Source organism: Phaseolus vulgaris, chromosome 8, assembly GCF_051622355.1.
Source record: "Phaseolus vulgaris cultivar YP4 chromosome 8, ASM5162235v1, whole genome shotgun sequence".
NCBI lineage: Eukaryota > Viridiplantae > Streptophyta > Magnoliopsida > Fabales > Fabaceae > Phaseolus > Phaseolus vulgaris.
This window is the reverse complement of record NC_143505.1, coordinates 57,483,499-57,505,198: the sequence shown is the minus strand read 5'-3', so window position 1 is coordinate 57,505,198 and position 21,700 is coordinate 57,483,499. Positions and strand designations below refer to the sequence as shown.

The 21,700-nt window shown below is 28.4% G+C and overlaps 1 protein-coding gene across 1 annotated transcript; it reads right to left on the bottom strand.

Moving 5' to 3' along the window:
• Positions 1–1,890: 1,890 nt before the first annotated feature.
• LOC137825747 (AT-hook motif nuclear-localized protein 15) lies at positions 1,891–3,554 on the bottom strand. Its single transcript, XM_068631503.2, has one exon. It carries the CDS (start codon positions 3,007–3,009, stop codon positions 2,158–2,160), a length of 852 nt encoding a protein of 283 aa, XP_068487604.1. The 5' UTR covers positions 3,010–3,554; the 3' UTR covers positions 1,891–2,157.
• Positions 3,555–21,700: the final 18,146 nt, after the last annotated feature.

Here is a 21,700-nt window from a genome sequence, read left to right as displayed (position 1 = left end):
AATTTTCAAAAACAAAACATTTGCATCGTTGAAGAAGTCCTTGCACACCTACTTGGGTAAACAAAATACATGTTCATTCCATCATTAACAAACTAATCCTCGTCAGTGCTCATTTACTAAAATCTTCATCTCCATAATTACCAACACAAAAAGTTCATCGCCGGTGTTAAAAAGAGTACAAAATTGGCTTACAATCAAATACAAATTCTTAACAGAAACATACTTTTTCTGGTCTTCTCTTTATGGTAATGAAATAAGTTACCTAGTTTCACTTGTAGGAATTCGTGTCAACTTTTGGTGGAGACAAAAAAGCTCCAATTGTAGAAATGAAAGTTACAAATGCCTTTATGTAGCAAAATAAATCTTTCATCGTCCTAATTCCTAAATCAAGCAACATTTCATTGTCAAAGGAGTATATATCTCCAATATTAATTGTTCACACACAAACCTAAAATGGTTTGAGTATTGTAATATTCATAGGTTCTATGGAAGAACATCTACCTTACATGCACACAACACACATGCACGTGATTACAGGTTACGTCATTAGACAGGCTTAAATAGTCACCTGAATTATTAGATTCTCACTAATCTCAAGACCACAGGGGGGGTGTAGAAACACTTTTGTTTTTTCTTCTTTCTTCTCCCTTTTCCCAACTACTGTCATAAACTACAAGGCTGCTCCATTCTAAAGCTAGTAGACAAATTTCAAACCACTACGAGAAAATTTGATAGTGATAATTATGTTTAAAACACTTTTTAATCCTTCTATAACACAGAATTCTTCTCATTTTGATCTCTTAACAGACAAAATATATATTTTACTTTAGGTGTAAAATTATTACCATGTTATGTAATAAGAGAGACTTGTCTAAAAGCTCTACAATTATATAGATAAGTTTTCGACCATACTGTTGTAAAATGCATAGCAGCAACTAAATCATACGAAAATTTCCCTCCCGGTTCCAACATTTTCCAATACAAAGAAGAGGGGTTTAGAGCGTCTAAAAAATGACTTTTGTTGACTTAAGCTTTGGCTCTCTCTACGTTGGCCTAAAGGAAATGAAGAGGAACTATCGAAAAAAAAATAGTGGAGAGTCCCTTCATTTCACCACCCTCAATCTAATGACTAACAAAAGATATAGCAGACACACTTATTCTGTTCTCCTCCATTCTGCCTACATTAGGCTTTTTCTTCTATTTTTGCCTACTGCTAGATTAGTCCAAACTTATGCAAACAAGTAATGATATAAGAAGCAACAAATTGTATCCAGAATGTGGTATTTCCAAATACTTTCACCTTCTCATGAACTTCAATCATAAGCTAACATACCACCCCCCCCCCCCCCCTTGCCCTATTTCCCTATGGTCATTCAAGGTGGCAAACACAACATTTCATAGAAAAAAGTTCTCACACCCCAAAATGCCCCAACCCCACATGGGAGGTAATGTATAAAGTAAAAGATGGAACTTCTACTTCTGAACATCCACTCGCTTAAGAACAACTAAATCAAATCGCAAATCTCAATTCTTACAGATACTAGACCTAAGATACAGCAACATTTCGTGGTTTCAGTTTCAGTTATTCACCAACCCCTCTAAAAACCTAAACTTTATTCACTAACTAAAATCTGTCCCGTCCCAGTGGAAAAATGATAGAAAAGAAAAGAAAAAGTAACAAGGCTTCCCTTGTAGTACAAAATGCCCGATTACAGCAAGACAGAGAGGACATGGGAAGTACGATAGCGATTATACCTGAGAGAAAACAAGAACAGACCTGGGTCCAGCACATATTAACACGTATTCTCCGTACACATCTTTCAAAAATTCAATACTAGAGTACGATGCTGAAGTGCAATACAAACCAACCCAACCCAACTAAGCCGGTAGTAACAACAAAAATTGTCTATCATTCATTGAATAGTCATCCAAATAAACTCTTCCAGAACCAAATTAAATAGGTAGATTGAACAAAAGAGACAACAACAACAACAAAGACAGAGGAACACGTTTAGGGTAGAAAGTAAAAGAAAATGAAACAGATCGATTATTAAAACGCTTATCCTAACCTGGCTTGAACAAAGAAAGCTTCGGATCACACTGCGCATATATATAAGTCAGCAAGATGAACGGTGAAAAGTAAACAAGGGTTTCATTTCAATAATTAGAAGGTGGAGGAGGAGGGCGAGGTTGAGGTGGAGGACCCCAGAACACGTCACCACTGTTGGGTACCAAATTATACACCGGCATTGGAACTTGTGGCTGTTGATCACCCTGAGAAGGTGGTGGTGTTCCACCCCCACCACCTTCATTCACCTCTTGCATGTCCTCTTCGCCTTGTTCCTCCTCCAGGGGCAGCCTCTCGTAGGTAGCATTAGCGAAGGTGGCAGCCACCACCATCACAGGTCCCGAGGCGATCAGGGGGCCCACCACGCTTCCGCCGACGACCTGCCCCTGCCCGCCGGCGAGGTACACGGTTATCCCGGTGGCCTCCGGCGGTGAAGGCGCCGGCAGAAACGCGCCGGAGAGGGAGAGAATCTCGAACCTTCCCTGCAGCGTGATGACGCCGCCGGGCGCGGCGGGCTGGCGCAGCGTGACGTTGGTGACGACGCCGTTGCCGCTGAGCACAGACACGCCGCGGTGGCGGCGCGTGGCGAAGGTGGCAATGCACTCCGCCACGTCGCTTCCGCCGCTGATTTCGAGGATGTGGCTGCGCAGCGCGTTAGGGCTCTCCTTCGTTATCACCACCGGCGGCTTTGGCTTGTTCTTGGACCCCGGCGGCCTGCCCCTCGGCCGTCGCCCGCTGCTAAGGTTCTGCTCGTCGCCGTCGTTGTTGTTTGCGGGGTTGTCGTCATCCTCCCCAGCGTTGACGTTGGTGTTACTGTTGCCGCTGTTGGTCGGAGTGGCGTTGTTAGCGTTGTCGCCGTTTTCTAGGTCTCTCGGCTGAAGCGGTGAGTTGGGCTCATTGGGTCTCACCGCCACGTTCCCGGTCCACCAACGGTTGGCCATCTAGAATCTTCCTTCCCACTATGAGCAAAACTACGAGACAGTATTCAGATCTATGTGTGCCCAAACACAAAAGATTTGGTTTTGGTTTTGGTTTAGCAGTGAGGAAGTATATACGAGTTCCAACTCACATCCACGTAATATGACAGAAGAGAAAGTTCCCTAGGAAGCGTTTAGAATGATGCAATCTGAGTTGTGGTGGTGATAGGTAGCTAGCTAGCTAGGTGTTTGAGTAAATGCTTTGAGTTGGTTCAAAGTTCAAAGTTGAAAGTCCAAAGGGAAACGGACGATAGATATTAAGTAGATAAGGGTGAGATTTGAAGCGTTTTGTGATGACTTTCCCTGAATTGGTTTGCGATTTTCTGCAAAAGTTTCCTTTTCTGTCTCCCGGGGAAGCGGTTCAAAGTTTTCTACCTGCTTCTCCTCTGCCAACTAAACCAACAGGATCACACCAACTTCTGCTTATATCTGATTTCAATTTCAACAACGATGGCTTCAACTCCCTCACAGTAACCAAACCAATCTTATGTTTCCAAAAGAACACTCCTTAGTCACACTATAATTCTATCTAAACAATATTATTCTATAATAATTATTATATATTAACCGTTTTCAGTCATAATAAATGATAAATTATTAAATAAAATAAAATTACACAATTTAATAGAAAACTCGGCTCATTAACAAAATAGGAAATCAAATTCACTTATTATAACAAGAAAATCATTAATATAACTAAGCCATATATATGTATTTATTCAAATAAGTACCTAAATGAAAGTTAATAAATAAATTACCAGAAATATCTTATAGTAATTAAAAACTATTCTAAATTTTAAAAAAATATTATTTTATAGAATTATTTAGTTGGTTATATTCTTTTACTTTATAAACATATTTTCAATAAAAAGAAACAAACTTATCTTTCTTACTTTTTCATTATTGATAAATTCTAAACTATTTTTCTATTTTATTTCCGTTAAACCCCGCAAATTGATTATGGAAGCCCGTTACACGGTGGCGGAGTTGCAGGGTTTAGTTCAGGAAAAGTTAAACAGCAGTAGAAATAGAAAAGGGAAAAAAAATTGAAGAAACTGTTGAGAAAAGGTGAGATAACAGTAGCATCTACAATAGTAGTGTTTTTAACGAGATATTTTATCAATAAAAAAATATTTCGATATAAATTTTACAGTTTTAAAATTAAAAAAAAAACATATTTAACTACTTCAAAACTAAAATAATATATTTGCTAGTATCAACCCTTAACAAAACTCTTTGAAAATGCTATATATAACGGATTCTCATCCATTCAATTTAGTTTGCTAAACAACAAATCAATATCTCTAATTAAGTTTTAGCAATTATAACGGTTAGATTAATAAGCACAGCGTAATAGAGTAGGAAAAGAAAAGAAAAGAAAAAAAAACTAAAAGAAAATTATCTTTTATTTTTTATATTTGGTACTTTAAATAGATGATGAGAAGAAAATGGAAAGACTCGAGTAACTCGTGGGCGTGTGGGGGTTGACTGAAAAGAGTTAGAGTAAGTGTGAACTGTGGAGGGATTGCGTGTCGTCTTCCAAAAATAGTACAATTTAATTAAATTATTTTCACTTAGTAAATATTTTTTAAATAAATGAATATTCAAAATTTATTTCTTTTATATGTTTTTACTTACCTTTAGTAAATATATATTCAGACTTTTATTAAAAACCATCTCAGTCTACTAAAAGTTATGATACCATCATTCTAATTCACGACATTTTTTGGTGATTTAAATATATTTTTAGTATGTATAGAATAAGTGAAATTTAATTTTGGTCTCACTGAAACTTTATTTTATCTTATGTCTTACTTTTGGATGTCAAATATTACGTGACGTGGGACAATTAATTATTAATGTGTTGAATATTTTATACCTTTAAAAAATAATATTTATAAAATAAATACTAGTTATCTATCTTAAAATAAATCATGTGGAATATTTGTTCTTTAAATAGGTCAACACGTTAAATAACCTTTGAATATTGTGGGTGTAAACGAAAATAAAACGTGTTTGACCTTAGGTTATATTTCTTGCAGATAAAAAAAAAGTTATATAAAACACTGTTAGAGAAAACATCAAAATTATTTAAAACAACCACTTCAAATAGTTTAGAACTTATGTATGTATATATACTCAATATCGAGATAGATATCGATTAATTAAATATTAATAAAATTATATAAAAAAAAATTGTGAGTTAGTTATTATAAATAAGAGAATAACATATTTAATTATTTTCTAATAGATTTTTATTGTTTTATTCGTCTTTACTTTGTTATTTGAGGGTAAAAGTCCATATTAATATTATTTTTTTTTATTAATTTGAATATTAATTGGTCTTATTCACCTGCACCTTCATTTGATATTTAGATTATTTTATTTAAAATTTATTTTCATATATTCCATAATTTCATATTGTGATCTAACGTAATAACAACTTTTTTGAATTATTAATGTTTGGTCTAAACTTGTTTCTATTTTGCTTCGTAATTCGTTTACTGTTAAGATTAATGATTATTAAATACTTCGTAATTAATTAAATATTTATTTTAATTATGAAAAAAATTAAATTTAAGATTACTCATACTATCGCAATAATTTATTTTTATTTTTTTATAAAATCTTTTCGTTAGACTATAACAATAACTTCTATATCTCTTTTTATATAGTTTAAATACAAAGTAACTACGAATCTTAAAATAAACATGTTATTTAAAAGTAGGATTTGAATTTTTTAATTGAATTTTTAGTATTATCCTTTTGTTATATGTTTAAAATATATTAACTCCAATATATTATATTTCTTTTAATATATTAAAATAATGTATTTTAAAGCCACAATAAAAGAAATTCAAGCTGAAAATTTAAACTAAATAACCTTTAACGTTGATAAGTATAGATATATGTTCAATTAGTAAAAAGGCTTTGCCATTAAAGATACTATTTGCTTGATGAGATTTTAATACCTTATAAAGAGGGAAGAAAATCTTATGTGTGTGTTTTAATTTCTTCATCATCATTATTATTATTATTATTATTATTATTATTATTATTATTATTATTATTATTATTATTATTATTATTATTAAAAATAATATAATAATAATAAAATAATTACTAAATAAGTGTGATCTAAAAAATTTATACGAAAATAAAATTTCACTCAATCTTATAATATTATTTATAAAATAAGATTTGTATTTATTTATATATATGTTATGAAATTATAAAATTTTAATATACATAATCGATCAATTATTATAAAATATACTTAATTATTGTGAAATATGCTTATATATTTATATTTATATTGTTTCTACTAGGAAGATGGTACCTAGAAAACTATTGAAGTCTTCGTCTTCCTCCTTTAGTCGGGTAGGTTGTTAGGTGCTTGGATGACCTTCTCGCCTTCGTGTTTCCTTTTTGGCTCTCGGTCTCAAGTAAATACCGAATGAGAGTACCTGTAGAAGGCGACACTCAGGTAGGTGCACAGTAATAAATTACGTACCTCTTTTCTTGGAATGTATGTTATTTATATTATTTTAATAGGCTTATATTATTGGGTCTGATTAATGAAATTGATCACACTTATGGATGTATTACCTAATCTTTAATGACATATTAACTTCATTAACCTTGGTTTGAGCATTAATAAATGTATGTGTCGGTCGACCGGACCGTTCATGGTGGTTTCCCTCGTCTCGACCAAGTTTCCATGATCTCAATCAGGTTTTTCTAATCTCGATCAGGGTGACCGAATATCGGTCTCGCCATACCAATACAAATATATAGTCAATTTAAGATTAAAAAAATATTAAATTTATCTTTTGTAATAAACATTCATCGATGACATGTTACTTGTAATAAAAAGGTGTATGAGCAGTGATTTATAATGGATTTTGTGAATTCACGTGCTTGTTTGAACAGGAATACTTGTTGGGTTGAAGAGGAACTTGTCAGAAATCTGGGTCCATCCACATTATATGAGACTTTTCTGACATTAATTTCTGGTACTTACCAAACATCAGTCATCTTTCTCACTACAACTTTTTTTTATTCATAACAAAAATACGTTATAAATAACATCATTTTAATTTATCTAAAATTAAAAATCATTAAACTTCATAATCTCTTATATTACATCACATTAATCAATTTACCTAATACATGGTTAGAACATTACATCTCCAAAAATATGTAATACTATTAAAATAAGTTTTATTTAATTATCTTAAAAAATAAATATTAAAAACTAAAATAGTAATTACAAGCATTCTTTACTGGATTATCTCCCTCTTCTTTCTATATTTATTTCTTTCTTTATGAACTCCTTTTTTTTCTTCTTTCTTCTTTATTAGTATTTATATATAGACATATTAAATTTTCTATACTATTAAAATTTTAACGAAGTAATTGTTGTTTTTATTTTTTAGTTTTTAACTGTATATTTTGTAAAAAAAAATGTATATACAATAAAAAATAATATACTCTGTTCTAATTAAAATTATAAAAAATTAAATTGATTCATCTAGATAAACTTTTTAAAAAATAAATATAAAGGTTATCATGGGTACGAAATCTAGATAATCATGAAAAAAAAAATATAGATGAAATTCTTTTAGCAATTTGTTCAAACAACGATTTTTTTCAAAATAAACTTATTTTAGAAAAAATTATCAAAATAAATTTAATTCCACTTCAATTTTTGAAAAGTCGGATTCTTAACGTAAAATAGTCTCTCCACCCCATGTTAATCAGATATTTTTTCCGATGAGCTAAATTTTGACTTTATTTTTTTATTTTTTTCAAATGAAAAGGGAAAGAATAATCTGATAATATTGTTTACTATTAAAAGTTCAGCGCTATAACAATTGAATATGAACACTGAATAAATATAATTGGATAAATCACATTTTTGAAGGGCTTATTTGGGTAAATTTAATAAAAAGTTTAATGTGAAGAAAAAAAAAAGTTTTCAAACTACACCTCCGATATAATATGTATACCTCAAAAAACTCAAACCTTATTTATTACTTGGAATGTGTTCCATATATAGTTTCATTTCAGGAATGCATCTTCTTGCATCTCACACAAGTTAATAATGTCATATCTAACTAGTGTTAGATCACAACATATCATTTATGTGACTTCACTTATTAATTACATTCATGGCAAGAAAAAAAGTTTTAATAGAGGTTATTTAGTGGAGGTTAATATAATTTTAGGAATTGATTTAATTAATGGAGGTTTTTTCTAAAATCTCAACAAAACAACGGAGGTTTTTTAACCTTAGCTAAATTCTAAAGGTTTATTCTAAAACCTCCGTAAAATAACAGAGGTTTTTTTTAACCTTTATTAATTTCCAAAGGCTTATTTTAAAACCTCCGCAAAGTAACGAAGGTTTTTTTAACCTTCGTTAATTTCCAAAGGTTTATTTTAAAACCTCCACAAAATAACGAAAGTTTTTTTAACCTTTGTTAATTTACAAAGGATTATTTTAAAACCTCTATAAAATAACAAAGATTTTTTTAACCTTCGTTAATTTCCAAAGGTTTATTTTAAAACCTTCGTTAAATTCTAAATATTTATTCTAAAATCTCATAAAAATAATAGAGTTTTTTAATTTTTTTTAAGTGTCAAAAGTTTATTGTAAAACATCAATAAAATATTTTATATTTTCTCAATTCTTAATAAATAGATATAATTAAATTTTTTAGTGAGTTTAGCCTAAACTGGTATACATATTTAAATATGCTTTGAACTTAGGTCTTAGAGGTTGATTCCTTAATTGAAGTTAGAAGGCACTTCATTAATTGAAATTATTATTCAATTCTTAAAGATTGTTTTTATGAATTTCAATAAGTAAAAATAAGTTGTGTGTGAAGTGACATTAACTTATCACATATATACATCATCATAATTTATTTTTTGGTTACATTTGCAGTATCAAATTTTGAAGAATCAGACACCGGAAACTATTCATTATAATAATATTTATAATAATATTAGTAATAATATTTATAATAATATTAGTAATAATATTTATAATAATATTAGTAATAATATTTATAATAATATTAGTAATAATATTTATAATAATATTAGTAATAATATTTATAATAATATTAATAATAATATTTATAATAATATTAATAATAATATTTATAATAATATTAATAATAATATTAATAACAATAATAATAATAATATTAATAATAATATTTATACTAATATTAATAATAATATTTATACTAATATTAATAATAATATTTATACTAATATTAATAATAATATTAATAATATTAATAATAATATTTATAATAATATTAATAATAATGTTAATAATAATAATAGTAATAATATTAATAATATGAATAATATTAATAAATATTAATAATATGAATAATATTAATAAATATTAATAATATGAATAATATTAATAATATGAATAATATGAATAATATTAATAATATGAATAATATTAATAATATGAATAATATTAATAATATGAATATAATATTAATTATAATAATAATATTAATAATAATGTTAATATAATATTAATTATAATAATAATATTAATAATAATGTTAATATAATATTAATTATAATAATAATATTAATAATAATGTTAATATAATATTAATTATAATAATAATATTAATAATAATGTTAATATAATATTAATTATAATAATAATATTAATAATAATGTTAATATAATATTAATTATAATAATAATATTAATAATAATGTTAATATAATATTAATTATAATAATAATATTAATAATAATGTTAATATAATATTAATTATAATAATAATATTAATAATAATGTTAATATAATATTAATTATAATAATAATATTAATAATAATGTTAATATAATATTAATATGTATAAATTATGTTAATAATAATAAGTAAAATAAAAATGATAATATGACCAAAGAACTTTTCTGGTCTAGTGGTTAACCCTTCCCTCCTTATTGGAAGGACTTGGGTTTGAATCCTGGTTGATGCGCTTTCTTTGCAATATTAATTGTAGGTAGGTGCTTAGCTTATGAAAGTCTTTTCAAGTTGTATTTAATTATATATTATAAGTAAGAGACAGAAAAATAAATATATACTGTTCATAATTATATATATATATTATTTTTATATTTTAATATTAAAAATATTTTGAACTAATTTGTAGTAATTATTAGGATAAATAAATCTTATCATATTAGAAAATTATTTTATTATATTTAATATTTATTCATTTGAATCTCTAACTCAAATATTTATTATTATTATTATTGCCTCGTAACTAAGTAAGGATAGATATAAAATAATTAAATAAAATGAAGTTAAGATTATTTTACTTGAATAAAATTAAAATATATATATATATATAGGAATACCTCTTATTAAATACATATAATTATATATATAAAATAAACAAATAAGTATAAAGTGATAGATATTTTTATTTTTACTTTAACGATTGTAATCACACTAAAACTAGTAATGTTTTGAGAAATTTTCTGTAATTTTTTTTAGTTATAATTACATGCATAGACAGGGTTATCTCTTTGTATACAAGAAATGAAATTGCTTTTGTTTTAAATTTATTTTCTTATATCAATTAAATAATTATTGAATAATGTTTGATCTATATAATATAGTACCGATAGTTTAAAATAATAAAATATTTAAATAATTTGATAATAACGTGATTTAAAAATTATAATTTTGAAATGAAATGCATAACTTTTCCTATAACAAACCAGACATGATGGAGTTGAAAAACAATCATTCTGTCTAAAATCGATTTTGTATTGGATTAAATTGTTGAATATATGTCTCTAATTATCACATTAACTATAGACGTTAACAGATGGAAAAAAACATCATGATCTCTCTAAATTTCATTTCAATGATCTATCAAATTATCATATTATTAAAATGTAAAGTGACAACTGATTTTGTGTTTAACAACTACTTTATGTTACAAATCTTGACGGATTACTTTTAGTAAGAATTATTGTTTCAAATCACTCACTTTTTTCACAAAATTTAAATAAAAAACATTAGTTTGTACTGCATTTAATTTTGGAATGATTTTCTTTTTATGTTTTATAACAAGTGGAACACTTGTCTTAACTACTCTTGAAAAATTAAGTTTAGGGTTTTTCACATTTTTTAGGAAGAAAATACATGTATTGACAAACATGTTAACTTAATTTTATTCATAGAGAGTAATTCCATTGGTATAATAAGTTTACATCTAGTTTTTTTTCTTATAGTTCCTTTCTAATAGATATAGATTACCAATATATCGTTTTTGTTAATACTCCTCCATATTTTCTTGTATTTTTATTTTTATTTTTTTTAATAATACTTTTTTCATGTGATGACAGATGATTGTTGTTACTTGAGAAGTCAGCTGATAAAAATATTAGTTTATGTTATTTAATAATAATAATTTTTGTTATACACCGTATTAGTTTCTGTTATTTAATAATAACATTTTTTATGGGTCTATTGAGTTCTTATTATTGTACCTCTTCTCAGGCCCAACTCTCTTAGCAAAAGTTTCTTTTTAAACCTCTTTTATCTTGTAATCAAATACAACGTAATACAATTTTTTGACTTTATTTTTCTTCTTCAATTTGTGTCTTTCTCGATTATGTTTCTCTGTCACTTCATACTTCTCTGATATAAATTACTTTGCCTTCATCCAGCATTAACACCGCATTAGTCTTGTTTAATTTCTTGAAAGTGGCTATCGTATTATGATATCAGAGCTCTTCTTTTGAAGAGCTCTACTACACACTCTGAATCTTGATCCTTTTTCTTTTAAATCTCTTGTGTTTTTTAAATTAATTTTGCGTTTCTTCCTTTTGCCGAAGAATGCACAATGCAATAGGTTCCATCTGGTCAACCAAATCAACAAGTTACCTACCTCTACCTACACCCTAATGAAACCCAGTCGCGCCATTGGTTTCGTCGGTGCTAGACTCCACCAACTATCACTTTTGGAGTAGGTCGGTGATGACAACCCTGAGTGTGAAGAACAAGGTGGAATTCATCCTAGCTCTGCATCCCTGTCCATATGAGAATCACCCAACATACTCTGCTTGAAAGAGATGCAATAATATGGTGGCATCGTGGTTAGTTCATTTTGTATCCACTCCTATTAGATAGGGTATTATTTAGATGGACGTCGCTTTGGATATATGGAATGATTTGAAAATTAGGTTTTCACAAGGGGATTTGTCTAGAATTTCTAACCTTCAACTGGAAGTTTCTTTTTTAAAAAAAGGGGATTTATCTGTTAATGAATCTTTCACTAAACTCATAATTGTTTGGAATGAATTGGAAAATTTTAGGCCCAATCCTATATGTGTATGTGCAACCAAATGTTCGTGTTCCATTTTTTCTATTATTAATCAAAGAAAATGTGAAGATCAGGCTATGCAGTTCTTGCGTGGACTGAATGATCAATATCATAATATAAGATTCCATGTTCTCCTTATGGAACCCATACCTCCCACAACCAATATTTTTTTCTCTTGTGGCTCAACAAGAGCACCAAAATTAGCTTGCAATTTTTGTACCACCAGTGTAAATAATGTCAATTCCAATCGAAGTATCCTTGCTATTTTCTCTTTTTGTGGTAAAAATGGTCATACCGAAAATGGTTGCTTCCGCAAAATTGGTTTTCCTAATCAAGAAAACAAAGTTTATAAATATGGCAGTAACAATAATAAGAAACTGTGTACCCACTGTAATAGGACAAGTCATATTGTTGATACTTGTTACGAGAAGCATGGTTGCCCCCTGGATACAAGTTTCATAAAACCAGTGCTACTAATGTTGTAATATCTAATGATGTTTTTTTTAGCATGCCAAGAAAGAACAGGAAAATTGTGATTGTCACCTCACTATGCAGCAATATCATACCCTAACTTACATTCTCAGGAAAAACGCTAATAGAGCCACTGCCAGCCAAACACTACTGAATCAAGTAGGAACCTTCACTATGAATTTCCCACACTAAGTTGTTGAATAGTCTCCAAATGGTAATATTTACGCTTTAAATAATTTACTAAGTGCTAAGAAATATTGCCTTATAGGCTCATGGGCCACTGATCATGTATGCATCTCTCTATCTGAATATTCTTCTTATAAGAGCATTAAACCTATTCAAATCAGCCTGACAAATGGCCATGATGTTTTTTTAAGATTTTCTAGAACCATTTTTTTCAATAACAAACTGCACCTTACCGATGTTTTATATGTTCCTCAATTTTCCTTTAACCTCATATCTGCTTTAAAACTTAGTCTCACTCTCAACTGCAGTTTAATCTTTTCTGGTACCCATTGTTTGATACAGGACAATCAAAACAAAAAGGATCGGTTTAGTTGATGCTAAATATGGTCTATACATTTTTTGAATCCTCTAGTTTTAGAAATAATATTGCTTCTCGTGTTGTTCCTTCTTTCAATTATGCTATTAAAAACACGAACTTGTGGCATTATAGAATGGGCCACCTTTCTGAAGAAAGGTTGAATATTTTGAAAACTAAACACCCTTACATTTTTGCTGAAAAACTGGATGTATGTGATACTTGTCACCGTGCAAAACAGAAGAAGCTTTCTTTTGCTTTAAGTAAATCTGTCACTGTTAAAAGTTTTGAATTACTTCACATAGACATTTGGGGACCATGTTCTACCATTTCTATGCGCAGTTTTAGATATTTTCTGACTATTGTTGATGACTTCGCTCGCTATACTTGGGTTATTCTCTTGCATACTAAATTTGAAGTTCGTAATCACATTCTTAAATTCATTGCCTATACTGAAAACCAATTTCGAACTACTGTTCAAATTGTTAGAATTGATAATGGTGTTGATTTTTCTATGAAAGATTTTTTCTCATCTAAAGGCATTATTCATCAAACTACTTGTGTTGAAACTCATGAACAAAACGATATAGTTGAAAGAAAACACCAACACATCTTGAATGTAACTCGTGCCTTGCCTATTCAAGCTAACTTACCCCCTCTATTTTGGGATTTTGTTGTACAACATGTTGCCCTCCTCATTTATTGCATTTCCACTCCCTTTTTACACAACACTTCATCCTATGAAAAACTTAATGGAAAGCTTTTTTTAATCTCTCTCGTTTACGTGTTTTTGTATGCTTGTGTTACTCCAATACTCTTATTGCCCATAGAAAGAAACTTATGCACGTTCTATTCATGGTATTTTTCTTGGTTTTAAACCCAACGCTAAGTGTTATCTTTTTCTAAATCTCAATAACCATATTATTGAAGTATCAAGACACATTGTTTTTCATGAAAATCATTTTTCATATAAACTGAACATTGATCACCAAAAAAATCTCAACGATTTATATCTACCCCTTCTCCCTAACTATGACTCAAGTTGTGATTTCTCTTTTGATATTTCTCCTCTTGAGACTCTAGCTCGTCATCCTCCTGAAGTTGTTTTGAATGCACGCCTGAGACACTCCACACGCACATGACAACCTCCTGCACATCTAGAAGACATTCACACTGAGTTACCCCTCACAAGCAATGTAAGTACTAAATATCCTCTTTGTAATTTCATTTCATATCACTCTTTATCAACCAACTTTAAAAACATTATTTCTTCTATTTCAGCTCACATGGAACCACGTAATTACATTGAGGCCTCCAAGAACAATTGCTGGCAACAAGCCATGAAAGATGAACTAGATGCTCTAACCACCAACAACATATGGATCATGACCTCTCTACCCCTTGGCAAAACTTTCATTGGTTGTCACTGGATTTATAAGATCAAACGTAGGTTTGATGGGACCATAGATAGATATAAAGCTCGTTTAGTAGCAAAAGGTTATACCTAATTAGAAGGCCTCGATTTCCTAAATACATTTGCCCTTGTTGCCAAATTAACCACTCTTCAGCTGCTCCTAGCTCTTGTTGTCGCCAATAATTGGACCCTCACTCAACTTGACATCAACAATATTTTCCTACACGGTGACTTAATTCAAAAAGTTTATATGAACCCACCTCTTGGTCTTGTTATTCCCCACTCCAACAGTGTTGGCAGACTTCAAAGGTCTGGAAGACAATGATATGCAAAACTATGAGCCTTCTTAATTTCAAATAAATACATTCTTTCTACTACAAACCACTCCTTATTTTTAAAACATTCTCGTTCTAATACAACTGTATTACTTTTCTATGTGGATCATAATGTGTTGACTGGCAATGACAAAGCTGAGATTCTTCATATCACCAACCTGTTGGACCAACATTTTAAGATCAAGAATCTAGGTGATCTCACCTACTTCTTGGGTTTTGAGGTAGCTCGCAATAGCTCTAAGATACACCTCAGTCAAAGAAAATACACCATTGACCTCCTACATGAAATGGACATCCAGGATTGTGCCCATATGCCTACTCCCATGGCACATACATCTCGGATTTCCACCACGAAAGGAACTCCACTCAATGATGAAGAAGCCTCTACCTATTGCAAACTTATTGGGCGTTTGATTTATCTAACCAACACAAGACCTGACATTGCTTTCAGTGTTCACAATCTCAGCCGATTTGTCTCTACACCCACCAACAACCATCATCAAGCTTTTTTTCGTATTCTAAAATACCTTAAAGGTAATCTTGGATCTGGTATTTTTATATAGCAATAACTCAATGCATTTAAAATCTTATAGTGATTCAGATTGGGCTACATGTCCTGATTCAAGAAAATTTGTAACTGGCTTTTCTATTTTTTTGGGTGAACCTTCATATGATGGAAATCCAAAAAGCAACAAACCATATCCAAAAGTTCATCTGAAGCATAATATAGAGCCCTTGTTGCCACTACCTATGAACTCCAGTGACTGACTTTTCTTCTTCAAGATCTGCATGTCCCTTTCATCACCCATGCAACCATGTATTGTGATAGACAATTTGCCATACAGATTGCATCCAGCCAAATTTTTCATGAACGCACCAAGCATATTGAAATTGACTGCCAAAATGCCATAGAAAAGCTCAATGCAGGACTTCTCAAATTACTTTTGATTTCCTTTGACATCCTCACCAAACATCTTAATCATTATGCCTTTAAAGGTCTTGTATGCAAGCTGAGAATGAAAAACATCTATTCCCAACTTGAGGGGGTGATAACAATATTAGTTTTTGTTATTTAATAATAAAAATTTTTGTTATACACATTATTTGTTTCTGTTATTTAATAATAACATTTTTTGTTATGGGCCCATTGGGTTGTTATTATTGTACCCCTTTCAAGACCCAACTCTCTTAGCAAGAGTTTCTTTTTAAACCTCTTTTATCTTGTAATCAAATACAACATAATACAATTTTTTTACTTTGCTTTTCTTCTCCAATTTGTGCCTTTCTCGATTTTGTTTCTTTTTTGGCTTCATATTTCTCTGTTATAGATTACTTTGCCTTCATCCAACATCAGCATCACATTTGTCTTGTTTGATTGTTTGAAAGTAACTATCGCATTATCAGTCTAACTGAGATGTCAAGTTTTACAATCCCTAACATGAGAGTTTTTTTTAAAAAAAAAAGATAAAATCTACTCAAATAAACGAATCTTAATATTTTGAAATAAAAGTAATGCATTTTAAAAAATAAAGTATAATATTAGTCGATGTTAAAAAAGTATATTGCTATAATTATAACTAATTTTAAATTTAATTTAATATGTATTTAGTTTTATTATAATTTTAAGTTGTTGATTTTTGTAATCAAACCTTGGAAGTGGTTTTTACACACTTTATAGAAGTCAAATCCCAAATAAATACAAGATAAATTGATTTGGTAGAATGCACCATACTATATATCTACTACATGTAAATGTCTTACTCTTGTTTGTTTAAGAAATTATTAGACAAAATAAATTAATAGAATTAATATTGTGGGCTATACCAATTATTTCAATTTAGAAGTTAAATGAATTAACTGTATTATAAATTGCAAAAATAGCATAAAAAAACTAAAGTTTGATTTCTCAAAAATGAAACATTTTTTTTCTTCACTGTCTTTATACTTTCTCTCTCAAACTAAAGATAAACATCGTCATCAATATATTTGTTATTTTTGTTTGGTCTCTTCCACTTTTTCTTAGCCAAAAAGCAACATGAAATTTGGTGGAACAACAATTATGGTCCTTTACATTTCACTCAATGTCGGATTTACGAGTGCAGTAAGCAATGATGGGTCCCTAAGAGTCATAGGATAATGAGTGACACCAAAAAAAATGTAACATATACTCGTGGGATTTTTTATAAGTGAAATTTTACCTTTTAGGGTATGTTTGTGAAGATACAAGGAAGAAAATATGTGAAGATTTGAGAAAGAAATATTTGGGGATTTGAGAGGAGGAAAATACGAAGAAAATAAGGTTGTTTGGATTGAAATATGTTAAATTGAATTTGTGAAAGAAGTTTATTAAAATTTGTAAGTGTTTTGGTACTATCAATATAGTCTCATATCATTCAGAAGTCGAAACTAAGGGCAGTTTATATGCTCCCTTAACCTGCCAAGGTGTCTTTTAAGGACAAAATCATGACGCAGCATCAACCTCCAAAGCCGATAATACCTCGGATGCAGTGTTTGACCATAGCGATGCTATCTTTCGGACTTGAGGTCGTAATAGTGACGTTGTCTGTGGGAACGAAAATGTGTCCCAAACCCTTCAGCCAAGTGGAATCTACTCTCCTTAGACCTCGACTAGGGAGTTTGTTCCAATACTGCCAATATAGTCCCATATTGCTCAAGAGTCGATGTCAAGTGTAGTTTATATACTCCCTTAATCCGCCAAGGCGTCTTTTAAAGACAAAACCGTGACAAAACATCTATCTTTAAAACAGACAACACCTAGAATGGGGTGATTCACCCTAACGATACTAGTTCTCGGACTTGAGGTTGAAACAGTAAATAATGTTATGGGTGTGAGAAATTTTTTAATTTTTTTAAAATATTAAAAATTATAAGTTTACAAATTTATCATTTTTTATAAAAATAATTAAAAAATAAAATAAGAGACAATTTTAAATAAATTTTAGTTAATTATATATTTTTATAAACTTACAAAATAAATTTTATATCGTAATAATTACTTATATTTTACTCTCTTTCATTTTAAAATATATTTATTATTATATTGTCAAAAAATAAACTATTAATATAGTGTAAAAAAATTAAACAATTAACTATATGGATAATTGATTATATATATATATATATATATATTAATAGCGTAATGAACTGATGTTATAAATATTAATATAAGTATTCATTAGATTAATCTATCATAAACATGATAAACTTAGTAGTATAATTTTACTAAAAAAATTAATATTATACATATACATATTAACTTATAATCAGAAATTTTAAAAATTATTTTACTATTATCATTTGTAAATAAATTTTATGTTAATAAAAACAAATTTATAATATTAAACTAATACATACTCACTCATACAAAACATATAACAAATGATAGTGAAAAAACAGTGTCAATAAAGGAAAATCCATCCTCTTATTTATGTGATTTTCAACTCTTTTTTTCACCTAGAAGAGAGAAAACCATTCAAGAATGTCAGCATCTTTCCCATCCTCACTCTCTCTAGAACATTCTAGGGTTTTTCACCATGGGTTATTTTTGTTGGTTTTTACTAAAATAGAATCCGTTTAAAAAAATTACAAATTTAGGCAAGTTGTGCTAATTTGGTACGACTTCATATGCACAAATCGTTCCAATTTGACCCAACTCTCCCATGTCATAGTAAAGCCAACTTGACATGACTTCTGCCCTGTCATACTGAAGTCGTGCCAACTTGACACAACTTCTGTCACGTCATAATTTTTTTTTTAAATTTTATTGTTTATATATTGGGTAATAAATTAATGTTAAAAATTAATTTGATACATAATTTTCTAATAGTGTTAGTTTTAAGGAACAAAAGATTGAATATATAATTATTTAATTTTTTTCAAAATGATTACAAATTATTTATATTATTTAACTTCTTTAAAATTTATATAATTATTTTTAAATTATTTAATTATTTCAAAATAATTACAGTACTTATACCTTTTTATATTTTAATAAATGATATTAAAAAAATAAACAGGTTTAAAAAATGTATTATTTGAATTGTGATAAAAAAAATGTATTACTTCAGAAAAAAATTAATAATTGTGATACACGATTATCTAATTTTTTTTCCTTAAAACTAACACTCTTAGAAAATTATGTATCAAATTAATTTTTAAGATTACATAACTTACTACCTAATATATAAATAATAAAATTTTAAAAAAAAATAAAAAAATTATGATGTGGCAGAAGTCGTGTCAAGTGGGCACGACTTCAGTATGACATAACAGAGTCGTGTCAAATTAAGACGATTTGTGCATATGAAGTCGTGTCAAATTAACACGACTTACCTAAATTTGTAATATTTTTTAAACGGAAGTCATTTTAATAATAATAAAAAAAAACCTGGTGAAAAACCCAACATTCTAATCTAAATAATTTTCTCACACATTCTTATTTCTAATTTTACCGTGCACACCTTAAAGTAAACACACTTTTAATTACTAAAATAATAAAATTTTAAAATGTTATCGAAATGAATAAACTAAATCGTATTTAATTAAAACTATATTAAATTGATACAATTGATCTATTTTGATAATTTTTAAAAATGATCTATTTTAATAATCAAAAGACAAAATTACATCATATTAATAAAAGTCAGAAACGCGTGTGTTTAAAACAATATAGTAAAATGCATAAAATAAAATGATTTTAGGAGTGTTTGGATATCGATGGAAGTGCTTTTAAAGATTTTTATTATTAAAAAAGTTATATATTTTGAATAAATAATTCTTAAAAGTAGTTTTGACTTTATATTTAAAAGATATGTACAATTTTGCTGAGGCACGAGGACAAATCCAAAACACACACGCAATGAGACACTGCCTTGCGCAACTCGTGGCCTGCACCATTCTGGATTATTCCTCACAATTATTGATTTTTTTTTATTACTTCTCAATAAAACCACGCTATATTTCTCTATTTCTCTATCCTTTTTTTCTAGCATCGTGCACTTTTGTAGTTTATTTTTAACATACAACTTAAGAAAAAAAAACAAAAGTTATTAAAAATATATATTGAATGCCCTAAAAACTTATTTAAAATTATTATATTTTTCCACCAATGATTGAGTCCAGCGACCTGATTGATAAAATTTCATCCGACTGATATTTAAAGTATGGAATAAATTTTAGTTGAATATTGATTTTGAAAAAAAAGTGGAAATTAATGTTAAAAAATATTTATCTAGGAATCATATTTTCAACATGTTTAAACAAAAAAGTTATATTCCATGTCGAATCAGTTTAGTTAAAGTGCGGCATGAAGCAGTGTGAATGTTTGATTTTTATTAGAATAATAGAATGCGATGAAAAAATAATAATTACAGGAATAGTAAAGTCAACTGACTTTTAAACACTATTTAATTTATTATTTTTTAATGAATAAAAAATACAAATAAATGACATATGTTTCTTATGGAAATAACATTAATTCTCATTTAGGATCTATGCATTTTAAACGTAAAATAAAATCTGACGAGTGTGAATTCATTTAAAAAAATGATAAATCATATACTCTATTTACCTCCGCTTTTTTTATATTTTAAAAATTATTTTCATGATTAATTAATCAAATGAAGTCAAATCTTTCCTCAACTTAACATAACTTATTTCATAATCTCTCAATTCAAATACAATATATTGTATTTTTTTTTTAAGAATAACATGAAACTTTAGATATCTTATTTAAAAACTTATTTCGTATCACTTCTTTAAATAACTTGGTGGACTAAACATTAAAAAAATAAAGGTGCAGAAAAAAATGTAAATAGGACTATGCTACTTATAAATTTACGAAATAACGGATCACCAACTTGTATATTAATAAGTTGTCAAGGAAAAAACGGATAAAACAAAAGAAAGTGATGAAATAAAATAAAATAAGTTCTTTATACATTAAAATTAGTTTATATATAGGTTGAATAATAGAAAATTGAAGAAACTTTTACATGTATAAACTATTTTTAATTTGTGAAAAAAAAATTTATTTTTTCTTATTTTTTTCTCTTGTAAGCTTTTATAGAAAAAGTATCCTTAAACAAATATTTTTTTAAAAAGCTATTAATTACAATATAACTATTATTTCAATTTTCTTGAATTTTTTCCAAATACTTTTTGCAACAACCTTATTCAATATTCATTCACGAAAGGGTGTAATCAATACCCTATTTTATTACTTTCTGAACATATGAAGTTGAAATCATAATCAACTTTAATTAACAAGAAAATATTAATTAGAAAAATTAATCAATCTACATTGTCAATAATTAACTTAAAAAGATGAGATGATGTGGATCGAACATGAATAATGCTCTCAACGGATTTTACAAATAATAAATATTTGTTTGATCAAATGTATGTTTCATCCATCCAATCAATTTTTTTATCTAAATATTGAAAACTTACTTGAATATTGTAGGATCTTTTGTGGATACACTTCC

Bases quoted from the DNA above. Each gene is read 5' to 3' on its own strand.
- LOC137825747 (XM_068631503.2), bottom strand. From the start codon at position 3,009: ATGGCCAACCGTTGGTGGACCGGGAACGTGGCGGTGAGACCCAATGAG.